The sequence below is a fragment of the Orcinus orca genome, chromosome 10 (assembly GCF_937001465.1).
Source record: "Orcinus orca chromosome 10, mOrcOrc1.1, whole genome shotgun sequence".
In the NCBI taxonomy this organism is placed as follows: domain Eukaryota; kingdom Metazoa; phylum Chordata; class Mammalia; order Artiodactyla; family Delphinidae; genus Orcinus; species Orcinus orca.
In genome coordinates this window covers 65,855,474-65,870,532 of record NC_064568.1, presented here as the reverse complement: position 1 = coordinate 65,870,532, position 15,059 = coordinate 65,855,474, and the positions used below count along the sequence as shown (strand labels likewise).

Sequence of the window (15,059 nt, the reverse complement as noted above, 5' to 3'; positions counted from 1 at the left end):
CAGGGCCTGAGTCAAGGATTCCAGGAGGTGGGGGGCCTGACCAGGAAGCCCAAGAGAAAATAAAGCCCCAGCCCACTTGTGAATCACTAGCCAGTCTCCTCTCCAAGCTCTCCCCTGAGCCCAGGCTGGGGGATGGGAGGAGGTGGGGCTCCCCACTTCACTGGGCTGGGCGGGGCTGGGGCAGGAGGCCAGGTTGCTGCAGTTTCCCTACCCCCACCTCAAGCACACCCATCCATCCAACAAACAGCTATTGTTATCAATCATGATAATTATTCAGAGTGGCCACCATGTTCTGACATTGAACTTCAGCTCTGCACAGGCCTCGGGCTGGACACAGTGGGGGCCCCATGGAGAAGGCAAGACACGCATCTGTAAATAGCAGTTGTGTTGATAAGAGTTGGGCAGTGTGAGCTCTCTCTCACACGTGTGCTGGGGGTTCAGCCAGGACCAGCACGGGAGGGAATGAACCAGCGTCCTACCGGGAGCCAGCTGGACCTCCTGGCAAACAGCACCTCCTGGTGTCCAAACTGGGCCTGGCCCTCCCTCCCATTGGATGCCCACGAAGCCGGGTATGAGGGTGTGCCCTGCCACGGCCAATACTCAAGCCCATCCTTGCTTCTGGGATTAGATAGGGTTGGGCCTTCTAGATGTCTGGACCTCCCTCCACCCACCCAGGATCCCCAAAGGCGCTTGGCACTGAGCATGGCCTAGTGGGCCCTGACCAGGGGCAGCAGGATGGAGCCCTGACCCCCACCCCTGTGGCACCTCTCCATCAACCCCAGGGCCCCCTCACCTGCCCCCTAGCCCAGCCCCTGAGGCAGGTCCCCATGGTCCCAAGGCTGCTTTCCTGGCTTTGTCCCCGTGATGGCTGGGCAGGAACTTCCTGCTGGAGAATTCCCGGATCCTTCGAGGAGGCTGCAAGCCAGGCCTGGGAATTTAGGAGGGAGGGAAACCAGGGCTGCTCTGACTATGACGGGCGGGTCTGTGGCAGCAGGGGCTCCCCCGGCGCTCACTCTGGGCCCCAGGTCCTTCCCCACCCCTGGGTCAGGTGCATTAAACCTCTCGTCCTCCAGCTCAGATGGAACCCAGGGCTCTGCAGCTGGGGTGGCCTGGCAGCCTGTAGGCATGGACTAGAACTAGACTGAGAACCCTGAGCTTGTTCCTGGGTGGAGGATGAGGGGCCAGGTCGGCAGACAGACAGGCAAGAAGGCCAAAGTCAAACTGAGTTTTATTAATAACATCACAGGCCTGAGTCTGAAGAGTGGGGACAGTGTGCCGGGCAGGCCCACCCTGCAGACACATGGACACCATTTATTAAAGACGCCTTGGCCCCAGGGGCTCCTTGAGGTGCCCTAAGAGGAGGCGGATACATCTCTACACAGGCTGCAGGGACCCGGCGCAGGGCAGACTCAGGCCAGCACCAGCTTCACTCTGGAGGCCAGTTTTCCATCTCATTCACTCCTCAAGGAGCAGGTGCTGGGGGGTGGAAGTGGGTGAAGGAAGATGCCTTTGCATCTTTGCGCTCTCCTCTTCCTGCTCTGTACCCCCAGAACCATCCCACCTGCCCTCAGAGACAAGCACCCCAAGGCCACCTTCCCAGACCCTCCCCCAGGTGCCCACAGCAGGCCAGGCCCACTAGCCCTGAGCCACCTCCCTCCCATAGAATGGAGGTAACCTTCTCCCTCCAGCTTGGGGGATTCCTGGGAAGCCCCTGGAGCCAGGCACCCCAGCCAAGCCCTCCCCTCCTTCACCTCTATCCTAGACACCACACCAAGGGGGCTCTGCATCCTTCCCTCCAGCCTAGGGTGGTGCTTCTGGTGCCTCAGCGCCCCTCCCCCAGGTCCCCAGCATTCCCCAAAGGCTGGGGGGCAGCTTCCTTCCCCCCTCAGCTTGGTGTCTCTGAGGGCAGATAAGGAGAGAGTGGGGGGAGGTAATGAGGACAGAATCCTTGTAACACCCACAGCAGGAAGATATCCCTGAGGCAGCCCTGTCCCCAAGTGAGGACTCAGCTGGTCCTCTACTCCAGAAACTCCCTAGGGGCCCCCAGTGATACTCAGGCTACCCTAGGACTGTGACCCCTGGGGCTGGGGCAGGCCGGCTCAGGGGGTGGTCCTGGAGTGGAGGGGAGAGGGGAGGAGAGCTCCCTTTAGCAGGAAAAGACAAAAGCAGGGGCCCTGCCAGAGTGACCACCTGTGTGGTTTAGGGTGAGGTTCTCCAGAGCACAGAGGGGCACCCTGACACATAGCCTGCAGGCTCAAGACAACGGGAAGGCTGCCCCTCAGTACCCGGTAGGCAAGTATTTCTGGTATTAACGACCCCCAAGGGGTGAGTCATAATCTCTGACGCTGGAGTGCCCTTTGAAGTTGAGGGCTACACACTCGTCAGCTCATTTGATCCTCCAATGGTCCCCTCTTCAGGTAAAGAAACCAAGGCCCACATTCAAAGTCACAGAGCAAGTCATGCCAGGTCAGAGACTTCGACTAAAGACTTTGCTCCTTCCTTTTGTAAACTACACACACCGTCAGGGGCAGATGTCCACTGAATGAAAGGATGAGCTGATGAATGAGTGGAAATTAACCCAAAAAGGACATTGACACATTTTTCATCAACATATCCATCAATGTGCACTCAGAGAAGCTGGGACAGGCCTAACCTTTGAGGCCAATGTCAAGTAGGGTGGGCTGTAGGTGGTCCTTGGTGTGACCAGGTAGGTAACTCCCCCGCACCTATGTGTGTTTGTGGGAGTTGGTGTGGGTGTGAATGGGAGAGAAAACAGAAAAAGAGCAACATTATGCAAATGACAGATGTGCAGGAAAGCCTTAAAGCTACCTAGACAAGTCCCCTCAATGTAGAGATGAGGAAACTGAGGCCCAGAGAGGGGAAGGGACTTGCCCAAGGCCACACAGCAAGTGAATGGCAGTGAAGCCTTAAAAATGGACTCAGGTCAAGTGAGAGAGAGACTGATGGAGGAGGAGTGTGTGTGCAAGGGGTCAGGATCCTGCTCTAAAAGATACCACCACCAAGAAGGAGTTAAGCATTTCCTGCCCAGCATGGGGGCTGGAGCCTGGGCCAGCAGCTGCGGAGAGGGGAGGCCTCCAGCCCCACTCTCCCCAGGGCTCTCAGGCAGAGGGTGGGGGCGGGATGGGCGGGCATACCTGGACATCCACAATGCCTGCCTCCTCCAGGGTGATCTCTGGCTGGGTCAGCAGCTTCCGGCCCTCGTGGCCACCCATCTTCCAGAGGCGGGACTCCCGTTGCGCTACCAGAAGCTTCTTTAACTCCGACTCCACGAAACCTGAGAGTCAGAGAGATGGGCATGGGACAGGCAGGAGAAGGGTGGACAACCTGCTGGGGATCGAAGGGAGAGGAGGTGGCTCTGGCTCTCCAAACCTCACCCAGCCCTGTGCATCCCCTGGCCTTCTCAGCTGGGCCCCTTCTCCATCCAGTCCCTGGAGCCAGCCAGACAACACCTCCCCCCACTGCCCTGCCCTCCCCAGGACACTCGCTTTCCATGGGCTCCCTCCCACCAGCTTGAGTGTGAGTCTCTTTACTTACCTCCTGGGGACAGCATGCAAGGGGCAGACATCTGCCCTACCCCACCCTGCCCCCTCCAGCCACCAATTCCAGAGCACAGATCTGGAACAACCCAAACCTCCTGGGATCAAGTCCCAGCTCTGCCACTTACTAGCCATGTGATCTTGGACAAGTTACTTAACCTCTCTGTGCCTCAGTTCCCTCACAGTGAAGTGGAGACTGTAACAGAACCTACCTCAGAGTTATAATGCAGTATTTCATGAAAAGTGCTTAGAGGAGGGTTTGGCCCATAGTAATGGCTATGAAAATGTCAACAGTGATTTTATTGGAGTATGTTATTACCACTAAGCCATCTGCTCACCATGTCAGGGCGGCAAGGGGGCTGCAGTGGGAGAGGGGGCCTTCTGGGGTACTGTCACAGCAGTGCACGCACAATGGGAAAACCAGGGATGGAGGTGGCCACTGAAGGAGTTAGAATTCCAGGCTGGGAAAGGGTGGTGCTCAAGGAGCCGCAGTCCCAGTCACGACCCGCCCCCCACCCCTCCACCCTCTGCTGCCCCCCCCCCCCCCCCCCCCGGGCCCTGAGGGAGGAGGACCCTTGCTAGACCCAGCTCAGCCTCGGGACCAGCCACACACAGCTCCCCCAGCCTGGGCAGTCATCTTAGGTCCTCTGGTTCCACCTGGTGGTCAGAACTGGTATCGCATCCATGAGCCACTGACCCAAGTGGGGCTCCTTCTGTGGGGGAGCTGGCTGGGTGGGGAGGTGGGGGCACCACATTTACCTACTGTATCTGTCGACCTAAAAGTCTTATGCAGCGGCGACTGGAGGGTGACAATGCCTGGGACACAGAGCTTGAGTGAGCTGTCCTCCTCTGTTTCCTCTTCCCCGCCTTTCTCCTCACAGGGCAGGCCTTCCTTGAGAGAGATCTGAGGGTGTGCCCATGACTGAGCAGGTGAGGAGGGTGGGGCCGAGCCTGCAGCCCCCACGCCCACGGAGACCCAGAACAGAAAGCAGGAGGGAACAACGGCTCTCAAGAGGTTCAGGCAGGTGGCTGCCCCCCTGGGCCCCACCCAGGCCTCACCCCGCACTTTCAGCTAGCCCCACTGACCTTGGCCGGGGCAGATTTCTGGAGCTGTTTGTACAAGCTGAGGAGGCGGTTCCAGGGAGTTGCCCCCACCTGGGAGGAGGCCAGCCTGAGGTCTCCTGTGGAGCGGTAGTGGTCACTGATAGCTCACAGCAGCAAGAGGCAGCCCAGGCCCAGGAGGACAAGGCCATCAGGAGGCTGAGCTGAGGGCCAGGTTTCCTTGTTTTCTTTAGCAAACACCTGCTACATGCTGGGCACAGTTCTAGGCACTTCACAGAGAAAATCTCACTCAATCCTTGCTACTGCCCTCTGGGATAGGTACTATTATATTCCCATTTTACAGATGAGGAAAGTGAGACACAGAAAGGTTGAGTGACTCGCCACCATCACACAGCTTGGCCTAGTGGAGGTGGGATTCAAACCCAGGCAGCCCGCCTCTAGCATCCCCTCAAACTGCCCTGTGTCCTTCCCTGCCCTACACCCCTGGCATGTCCCCCACACCTGTGGCCACCACACTCACCATCAAGCAGACGCTCCTTCTCCTCCTCCCTGGTGAAGGTCTCGGGGCTGATATCCAGTGGCCCCATGGCCCTCTGCAAGCATCCTTGCTCCACCGCCAAGGCTTGGGCAAAGTGGCCCCTGATCCCAAAGCATAGTCAGATGGGGGTGGCAGGTGGGGCCCAGAGATGTGGTGAAGGCCCCCTAAACCCCCCAAGGCTCTCCTAGAGGCCCTGCTCAGCTTCCTCTAACCTCCTGCTCCCAACTACTCCCTGCTCGGCCCTCTGGGGTCTTCATCACAGAGGGGATGATCCCTCCCCAAAAGTAGGGTGAGGAAGGGCGTGGGGAGCAGAGAGAGAAGTGGGCCCCCTTCCTCACCAGGGGTGGGTGCCAGGTCCAAATGAGAGTGGGAACCGGGAGGGAGAGAGTGGGGAGGGAAGGTGGGGGGAGTGGGGCCCAAGAAGGAGCTGGGAAGTAACAGGAGCCCCGGCTCAACCCAGAGCACCCCCCTTTCCTTTCGGTGCCTCCCTCCACAACCACTCCCTTGCGGGAGGACCCCCATCTCTGCCTCACCCCCTCCCCACATCTCCAGGCTCCTCTCCACCCCTGACACGTCTGTCCAACCATGCCCACCCAGTCCTCTGTCCACCCAAGGAGTCCGCTCCTGGCCCCTCCCCAATTTGGGTCCTCCCATCTCAGGCCCACATCCTTCCCCCTTCTTACATCCAGGCCTCCTCCCAGTTCCTCCATCCCAGGCTCCTTCCCACCATCCACTGCCCAGCCCCTCACCTGTCTGAGGTCCCTGTATCCCCTGCTGCCTCCGTCTGTTCCTCTTCCCTCTCCTCCAACTCAGACAGGTTGCCCGGCACCTCCTGGCTTCCTCTGGGCAGGACTGGCTTCACCTCTACACCCTGAGCCAGGACCCTCAGGACCTCCACGGGGGTAGGGGTCTGGGGCCCTGTGTCCCCCAGCCCCAGCCCCGAGGGATCGGGCTGTGGCAGGGCCACAGAGAAGGTGTAGAGCAGCGTGGCAGGAGGCCTGGACTCCCGCCCTGCTCCTCCCTGGTGATCAGTCATCAAAGGGGTGGCGTTCTGCTCTCGAAAGGGACAAGACTGGCCCCCCAGCAGGGCCTTGTCTGAGCTCTTTGGGCTGCCCTTGCTCCCCACCAGGCTACGGAAAAAGCGGAACATGGAGGAGTGGCCCAAATTTCGGGATTGAGGGCTTGAAGCTGGGGCCTCCATCCTGACAAGGACCCTGACTCAGAGGGAGGGGCCACAGCAGCCACCTCAGGACCAACTACTTAAGAAAAGGAGGAGTTTTCAAATTAAAACCTCCAGTTGGAAACTTCCAGGAGTTCTAGAAGGCAAAGGTAGGGGAGGGTGGGGGGAGAAGGTAGGAGGGCTTAGTTGGGGGCAGAGAGTGCAAGGGGTTGATGAGGCAGGGGAAGAAGGCCTGGGGAGCCAGCCTGAAGGGGGAGGGGGTTGGCGAGGCTCCAGGAAACACCAGGGTGGGGGGCAGGCAGAGGTGGCTAGAGAACCCCAACTCTGAGAATGGGGTGGAGGCACACAGCTGTCTCCAGGCCTGTCCTTCCCTGGCTGCGGTAGCTTCTGTCCTTGAGAACCATTCAATCCCTGAGGCCAGAGAGTCTCTGTCCTCCCTCTTCTCTCTCCTCTCAGTATCCAGCTGGCACATGCCCAGGTGGTAGCACAGACCCACTGTGTTTTCATGTTTACCTGCCTATCACATTCAGGATTTTTCTCTCTGCAGACCACCGAGGTGCTTGGTGTACAGGTCTTAATTGCGCGTTGAATCTCAATTTAGTATTATTATTCCTCACGGCACCTACAGACCTGATTATAAACCCAGCTCAGTGACCTTGGGCAAGGTTCCTTAAACCAGCTGAGCCTCAGTTTGTTCAGCTCTAAGATGGGTGTGGTCCACTGCACTTACTTCCAAGGGTTGTTCCAAAGAGGTTTTAAAGTGCCTGGTACACAGTGGCACTTAATAAACCTCGCCATCCTGGCTTTTTTATTGACATTGATGGAAGCAGGGGAAAGATCAAGGATGAGGACTGGGAATCAACGGTGGGAAAAGCAGTGGGGGAGGGGGAGCCACTCTGCCTTGGTTGGGAGCCGCTCTCTCCGCCTGGGAGCCCTGTAGGCTGGGGCATCTGCATCCGGCGGCCACAGAGCAACTTCCTCTAGAGGGAGCTGATTGGAGCCGGGAACCGCCGGCACCTCTATGATCGCCGCAGCCTCGCGGGTCCCTAGGGCCGTGCTGGGACCAGCAGAGGCTGCATCCAGACACCAGGAATTCACTGACGCCCCTTCCTGGGAGGCAGACCTGGGTACCTGACCCTGGGAGCAGCCACTGGCTTCTCAGGATCTCCAGCCTCTGCCTTGCTGAGCCGTCCCGGGCCTGGGCCAGGGTCCGGGCAGGTAAGCCGGGAGGGTCCTGCCCATGCTCCCCACTCTCGGCAGCCCCAGGCCCAGGGTGAGGCAGGGAGCCCGCAGGGAGCCCGGTGGGGAGGGGGAGGCCTCGAGGCTTGTCTGGGCAGCTCCACCAACTCCTGCTCAGGGCCTGATCCGGCCGGGGCTCCCTCTGGCTGTTCCTCAGACAGCTTTCCCTCTTGGCCTGGCCCTGGTGCCAGAGAATCGGGTGCTAAAGAACCAGGTTCTTTAGCAGTCTGGGGGATGGGAGTGGAGGTCAGAGCCAAGGTCAAGGGCAGGGGGAGAACTTTCACAGCACTTCCTGCTGTCCCAGGAGCCCTAAGACTAGGTCTGCAGCAGGGCTAGGTCTGCATCTCCCCCCTGCCCCGGGAAACATCCTGGGCCCAGCAAACCCCGCAGGTGGGGCACAGTGGACTCTCCCTACCAGGAAGTCAGGCCACTTGGATGGGGGCAGAGGTAGACCCAGGTTGGCATAGGCCTCTGGCCCTGGGGCCAGTTCTGAGGCTCCACTTTCTCCCCAGCATTGAGCCCCAGGGGTAGCGGTAGAGGCAGTCGAGATGCCATCAGCATCCTCCAGCCCTGCTGTCCTGGGGGCACTGGGTTTCGGAGACCAAGGGAGAGAGGAAGGTACCTTGTTCAGGAAGAAGCTTCTGGGATGGGGGTGTGCCAGGCAAAGGTCTGTCTTAAGGAGTCTGAGCACCCAGGGGTGGAGGAGGGGAGAGTTGGCCTTCTCCCTGTCCCTGCCCTGAGACAGTGAAGGGGTGGAGAGCACAGGTGGTCCGGACTTTCCCCACCCTTCTCCTCAGGCACTTTCGAAAATGGCTCCAGGCTTGAGAGGGAAGGTGGGGGGAGGGGACACAGGCCCTCCCAGGGAGAGGAGGAGGGTGGCTTCCCGCCTGGGTGATGGAGGCAGCTTTGGGGTGGGGGGAAGTGAAGGGGGTGCAAATTGAAAGTGAAATAGCTTATGTCCAGGAAATACTCCCTCTGTGGAGGTTTACAGAGCATACTGGGGTTGTGGCCAAGACTGGGCAAAGGAGGAAAATAGGGGCTGGAGACAGGAGAGCAAGGGGTACATGTGATTTCCTCAACCACCTGCTAGGCAGAAATGTGAAGATCACAGGCGGGACGCAAACAAGGGAAGTTTCCCCGGAAAGGACACCCTCTAAGGTCCACAAACTGAAAAATAAATCTGAAATGAGTGCTGAGTGGAGGACTGACTCGTGGAAATTCAAATAACCAACCTGACTCCTTGACTAGCTCTGTGACCTTGGGCACTAACTTCTTTGTGCCTCCCTTTTCCCACCTGTAAAATGGGTATGACATTGCTTACCCTGCCAGGTTAATGTGTTCTTTCCATGTCCCACACTCCCTGGGGAGTACTTGAACATACATGGTAGAAGTATACCATAGGCACTCAGGAAATGCTTGCGGCTAACGGGCCTGAGTTGGAAAACAGGTGTGTTCTGACTAGCCAAGGGGAAGTGGAACCTTCGGGGACGGGCTTCGTGGGTCATTGGCTGGAAGGTGGCAAGTCTGCAGTAAGCGTGTGCTGCGTAGGGTGCAGGAGGCCCCGGAGCAGCGGAAGGAACCCCAGCTTCTGAAACTCGCCTCCCAGTGCGACTAGAGATCCACTCGGGCACTGCTGCGGCCACCCCTCCCTGGGCCCTGGCTGACCCCTGGGTGGGAATCTTGGCTTCCCGGCCTTTCTCACTCCCAGTCTCCTTGAAGAACTGCCAGTGAAATACTCAGTAAGTTCTTAGGACGGTGAGGTCTTTCAGGAGTGGGGGTCCCCTCCCTCCGTGTGCTGTTGGAACCTCTGGTCCCCATCTCTGCTTTCCTACCCACCCCCACAGGCTAACACTGCCCTTCCTGCCAGGACCTGAGAAATGGCATCCGGACAAGGCCCAGGTCCTCCCAGGCAGGGGTGCGAAGAAGAACCTGACCCCTCCTCCACTTCGGGTAACTGTCTTTCTGCCCCCTCACCCCTCCCATAACCACCAGGGCCATCTGTGAGGATGGAGAGAGCAGATGTGGACAAGCCGGGCAAGATTTAAAGGCAGGCTCTCCCGCCTCAGTTTCCTCACCTTGGGTAAAGGAGAAAAGCATCTCCCTACCCAATGCAGGCAGGGGGGCAGCAGTGGGGGGTACAGAGGCTGGGGGAGGTGGGGCAGTGAGCATGAGGTGGGCACCCTGCCATCTGCGAGGAGGAGGAAAGAAGAGTGGGGCGTGGCTGTCCTATCCCTGCCCTGGGAGAAATAAGGAAGTAAATCCACCTATCACCGAGTCAGGTCCGCTTAACAGGGAGAGGGATTGTTAACGACTTTGGGGAGGAAGTAAAATGGCTGTCCCTCTTTCCTCTTCCAAGGGGAACGTCAGGGACGCCTGCAGCTCGCGGCCCAGCACAGGCTGTTCCCTGGACTTTGGGTTCAGTCCCAGGTCTGTCACTATTTCCCGATGTGGCTTTTCTGGGCTACGATTTCAAATTCTGTCTCCCACGTTCCCTAAGCCATAAGGGCTCGGTGCCTTGGACAAACTAAAATAAAGTCGGGGACCCAAATGCCTGGGATTCTATCCTGGCTGCACCGCTCTCTCCAGCTGTACACGCTCGTGCAAGTTACGTAAACACTGCACCTCAGTTTCCCCATCCGTAAACTGGGGGTCACCTATTCCACAAGGCAGCTGTGACAAGAATCCTCTTTTCAGTGTCAGCCCTAGGTGGTAACTAAGGGCTAGAGAAGGGACACCTCTGTCCACAGGCAGAGTGAACCATCCCCAGAGCACTTCCTCCCTGACTCCTGACTTTGATCCTCAGAGGAGCAGGTAGCCCGGGACACGGAGGAGGTTTTCCGCAGCTACGTCTTTTACCGCCATCAGCAGGAGCAGGAGGCCGAGGGGGCGGCTGCGCCCACTGACCCAGAAATGGTCACCTTGTCCCTAGAACCTAGCAGGTGAGCAGCAGCCCCCTGGGCCCACGGGGACATGTTCAGGGAGCTGGAGGCTCACGTGGGGTCACCATGCAGGTCCTGGGAGCTGGACAGGCCTGGGGGTTTTTCCCACTGCTGCTCCTTTTTCATGTGGGTTCCCACCCCCATCCGGGACCTGGCACCCTTTTCAGCACATGCCTGCCCCTTGTCCCTGGGCCCAGCCCTCGTGTCTGAGAACACGGTCGGGACCGCCAAGGAGGGGGGCCCAAGGCTGGGGCATCTCGGGGAGGAGCCCTTCGCCATGAGCCCAGGCCTCAGCTCACCTGCTGCCTACCGTTCCTTGAGCACCATGGGGCAGGTGGGTCGCCAGCTGGCCATCATCGGGGATGACATCAACCGGCGCTACGACTCCGAGTTCCAGGCCATGTTGCAGCACCTGCAGCCAACAGCAGAGAACGCCTATGAGTATTTCACCAAGATCGCCTCAAGGTAGCTCTGGCCACTGCCTCTCCGCTGTGCTGTCACCACCATGCCAGGCCCTGCCCATGGGATGGGGGACACACTTCTCTGTCGGCACCAGAAGACATGTTTGCCATCCCCGTGTCTGCTGTTAACTCACGCGGGGCCTTGGGCCCCTGTCTTTCTCTTTCTGAGCCCAGACTCTTCATCTCTGCATAAGCGCACAGCCCTTGTTAACTCTGGCCCCGAGGACTTGACCTGTTAGATCAGGGCTATAGAGGGGCTCGCGGTGGGGGTGTCCCCAGAGCTCCCCAGCCCTGCTGGGACACGGCTGTCCTTCTGATTTGGAACCACATTTCACACCAAAGATGGTTGCTGGCTCTGGCTTCAGCCCACCAGGTCCTGGAAATGGCTTCCAGATGCTATAATCTGGTGTCAGACAGGCAGTGGTTAAAGAAACCAGCAGCCTGGGCAAATCTCAGCTTTGCCATTTACCGGCTTTGTGAAACTTCCTAGCCTTCAGTTTCCTGGTCCGTAAAATAGGGGAAATATGCTTAGAACAGTGTCTGCACTTAAAGGTGTTAGCTGTTGTCACCATCTGGGTTAAAGAGGTCAGTCTCAGGGTAGGTTCGAGGCTGAGGGTGAAGGCAGGAGTAGCCGATAGATTCAGAATCAGTGCTCGGAGCTGAAACATCCTGCCCGTGTCCTGAGAGACCACCGCCCACTCAGCTGTGATTCCAGGACTGGACTGTCCTAACCATCTCTTCTGTCCTTTTCTCTCTGCTGTCCCTCGGGCTGCCAGGCCAGCAGCAATGCCCACAGGTAATCTCCCTGCTGCCTCCGTCTGCTCGCTCTGCCCTCCACGCTCTCTGTGCCCCTTTGCTCCCCCAGCCCTGGGGCCACAGCCCCAGCAGCAGCATCCCATTGCTCTGCCCTCTGAGCTTTCTCCTTTCACAGAGACACGGGCTCTAACCAAATTGAGGCCAGGCTGGGGCAGCCTCTACCACCTCCATTCACAGCTAAGCCATTTTGCTTTCCGGCTGGGAGAGGGGTAGGGGTCTCCAAGGGGGTGGGAGAGGCAAACAGATGAAGGGCCCTCTAGAGGTCTCCACTGACTATCTCCTCGGCCCACAGCCTGTTTGAGAGCGGCATCAACTGGGGCCGAGTGGTGGCTCTGCTGGGCTTTGGCTACCGCCTGGCCCTCCACGTCTACCAGCGCGGCCTGACTGGCTTCCTGGGCCAGGTGACCCGCTTCGTGGCCGACTTCATGTTGCATCACTGCATTGCCCGGTGGATCGCACAGAGGGGTGGCTGGGTGAGTGCCCAAGCATTGACCACCTCCTCCCTGCTGCTAGGGCCGCCCCTCTCCCAGCCCCACCCCAGTCCCCAGGAGCCGAATATGCCGCCAGCCCCCCTATGACCACTCTGTCTCTCCTGGCAGGTGGCAGCCCTGGACTTGGGAAACGGTCCCATCCGGAATGTGCTGATAGGTCTGGCTGTGGTTTTGTTGGGCCAGTTTGTGTTACGAAGATTTTTCAAGTCATGACTCCTGGAGGGGTCCTTTGGGGTCTTGAGACCCCTGCGTGGACTTTGGCCCAGTCTTCTCCCTTCACCTTCTCCCCTGCAGGGGTCCCCTCCTTAAGAGCACAGAAGCTTTAGCAAGTGGGCACTCCAGGTTTGGAGGGTCCCTGCCCAGGGGTCCATCAGACTGCACGGGTGCCCCAACATTGCATGGTGCTAAAGGGCCCCCTCTCAGAGAGGGGCTATGGCCCCCTCCCTTAGCTCTCTGGGACCCCCTCAGCCCTGTCTACTGGGTTTTGGGGAGATGATAAGTTGGGGAAGCAAGAGGCTATGAGCCGCTTCTCCCCAAGGAGTTGTTAACGGTTTTAGCTTTTTATAATATCCTTGGGGGGACACTGCCCCCCTCCGATTCCCACCTCTCTACCCAAAGCCAGGACGTCTGGGGTGTGGGGGTTAATAGCCCTACCCTTTCCCAGGATTCAGCTGTTCTGGAAGGTCAGAGCTTAAATGCTGGGCCTGGAGCTCAGTCCTGGCCCTTCCTAAACATCATGTCCCCCAGGAACAGGACCAGTGGGGGGTGGAGACGAGGTATGGCTCAGCTCTCCTCCCCGCCCCGCTCCCACTGCCCCATATTGCCTTTGCAGCTGGACTCTCAGGGATTCTGGGGGTGCAGTGGGGGTGGAGTAGGGGTGCAGACCATCAGCACCTTCCAAGCCTGCCTCCTGAGGCCCTCATTCTCTCCCTTCCCCTCACCTATTACCACTTGCTCCCACACCCAGACCCCACCCCTGCTCACTACAAGTGAAGCTCGCCCCACCCCCATCACTCTAGAAAAGGCAGGCAGGGGGCTTGGGTGAGTGCAGTGCTGAGGCCCCCTCCTCGCCCATGCTACAGGGTTTAGGACTGCAGTTTTGTTATGGTCAGGGAAGGGGGGTAGGGAGCTCAACTTGAAGTTTCTGAGTGAGAGAAGGGCTATTAACACCACTAGGAATCCCAGGGTTGGGAGCCGCCCTCGTGGCCTGGGCACAGTGTAATCTGGGGTTACGGATAGAGGAACTGTGAATATTTGAACTCTACCCCCAGTCTCTACACTCCTCACTCCACACCTGCCCAAGCCTCTCCTGATGGGTGGGGTAGGAGTGCCTCGTCTACCTTGTATAGCCTAGGGGTTTGGAGGTCAGGGGAGAGGAGTTCTTGATGAAGCCAAATGCAGGGAGGGGGTGCAGATGGAGCCAGCTGGCCACCTCCCACCCTCTGAGTGTGTCTGAAAATAAACTGCAATCCCTCCACTCCCACTTGATCATTTTTGTCTCCTCTGCTACCCTTCTGTCCATCAGGCTGGACGGGGAACCTGGGCATGCCTGGCTTTCACCTGGTTTTTACTGACAGGTCTCATCTCGGGCCTCCTGAATCCTGTGGAGGGCTGGGTGTGTTTCTCCAGCCTCCTAGAAGGCCTTGGCCCCTCCCCACTCTTCTCCAGCCCCTTCTCCAGGAACTACCCTCATTTCTTTGAGTTCCAGGCAAGTTTCCCATCCCCACAGAGAGTCAGGGGTCTCCAAACTGCTAGGCTCTGGCTGCAGAGCTGGTGGGGCAGCTGCACCTGCCTGGGGACCCCCACAGGCCTGGCCTGAATCCCTCTCCGTTCGGGGAGCCACCACCCACGCTTGGCTCCACCTGGGACACAGTGTCCCGGCTCCCTCTTCCCGATGTCCCCCACAGCTAGCACACACACAGGGCTTTTCATTCTAGGAGTTTTGTGCTGCATGGGAGTCCCTATGGGGACACAGCCAGGGGTGATAAAAATAACAAGCACGGGGGCGTTTAAATGTTCCAAAATCTACAAAGTCTTTCCAGTCCTGGGCACCCTGGTCTGTTTTCTGACACCCTTCCAAAGTGGTCACATGCAAGTCCTAAAAGATTCAGGCTTCTCTTTCACTCCCCCGAGGGCATCTTGCCAATCCCCTGGGCCCTCCGACTTGGTCTTCAAAGAGCCCACGTACTGACTGCAGTCATAGGGAGGGGGCCCCTGCAGCAGTGGTGGCTGAAAGGGTGGTGGATACAAGGCCCCTTGCAATTTCCTGCAGGAAAAGCTCGGAGACATTTATGGAACATACTCTGTGCCGGGCTTTATGCTGAGAATTTATCATACATGCCCAATCAGTAGGTATTATATAGCTGGTGACCGGGAATAGGGGGGGCCCTAAACTCCCACTTTACAGATAAGGAAACTGAGGTACCTGTCCAGAGTTACCAGGTAGAAAGGTTGGAGAGCTGGCACTGGCCACCAGGATACTGGCTCGAGGTTTTACATGGAGGCCGGAAGGGTGGGGGCTGGGGCCCTTGGTCTTGAGCACAGGTCTGCCAAGGGGTGAGGCGGTGGAGGTAGCCTACACGCTACGGGCGGGAACCGCGCGATCCCTCTGAGAACGCCGGGAGATGAGCCGGCTGCCCGGGTCAAAGATGGCCGCTGCTGCATCAGGCACGCAAGCGTGCCCTCTCGTGGACAGGGCCTCGGTGCGCACCTCTCACCCCCTCCCCGCGGGAGGCTGGAAGAAAGGTGGGCCCTGGTGGCAGCTGTGTGTCCTCTG

At 58.7% G+C, this 15,059-nt stretch overlaps 2 protein-coding genes across 6 annotated transcripts; one reads left to right on the top strand and one right to left on the bottom strand.

The window, feature by feature from the left end:
* Positions 1-1,211: 1,211 nt before the first annotated feature.
* On the bottom strand, positions 1,212-10,924 carry LOC101281148 (gametogenetin-binding protein 1-like). 2 transcript variants are annotated; one of them, XM_049716417.1, is made up of 6 exons: positions 10,815-10,924; positions 5,140-5,258; positions 4,644-4,738; positions 4,317-4,461; positions 3,156-3,295; positions 1,212-1,899 (listed from the first exon to the last, which is right to left on the bottom strand). In XM_049716417.1, exons 2-6 carry the CDS (start codon positions 5,204-5,206, stop codon positions 1,801-1,803), a joined length of 546 nt encoding a protein of 181 aa, XP_049572374.1. In that variant the 5' UTR covers positions 5,207-5,258; positions 10,815-10,924; the 3' UTR covers positions 1,212-1,800. The 2 variants fall into 2 exon arrangements, with proteins under 2 accessions (XP_049572374.1, XP_049572375.1); XM_049716418.1 differs by having other exon boundaries at positions 1,212-1,476.
* BAK1 (BCL2 antagonist/killer 1) lies at positions 7,312-13,760 on the top strand. 4 transcript variants are annotated; one of them, XM_049716416.1, is made up of 7 exons: positions 7,312-7,555; positions 9,125-9,315; positions 9,421-9,526; positions 10,380-10,515; positions 10,837-10,980; positions 12,085-12,265; positions 12,392-13,760. In XM_049716416.1, the coding sequence occupies exons 3-7, from the start codon at positions 9,454-9,456 to the stop codon at positions 12,494-12,496; spliced, it is 639 nt and encodes a 212-aa protein (XP_049572373.1). In that variant the 5' UTR covers positions 7,312-7,555; positions 9,125-9,315; positions 9,421-9,453; the 3' UTR covers positions 12,497-13,760. The 4 variants fall into 4 exon arrangements, 3 of the variants coding, with proteins under 3 accessions (XP_049572373.1, XP_004267773.1, XP_012387688.1); XM_004267725.4 differs by lacking the exon at positions 9,125-9,315 and having other exon boundaries at positions 7,314-7,555; XR_007479935.1 differs by lacking the exons at positions 7,312-7,555; positions 9,125-9,315; positions 9,421-9,526 and adding an exon at positions 11,753-11,772 and having other exon boundaries at positions 10,381-10,980.
* Positions 13,761-15,059: the final 1,299 nt, after the last annotated feature.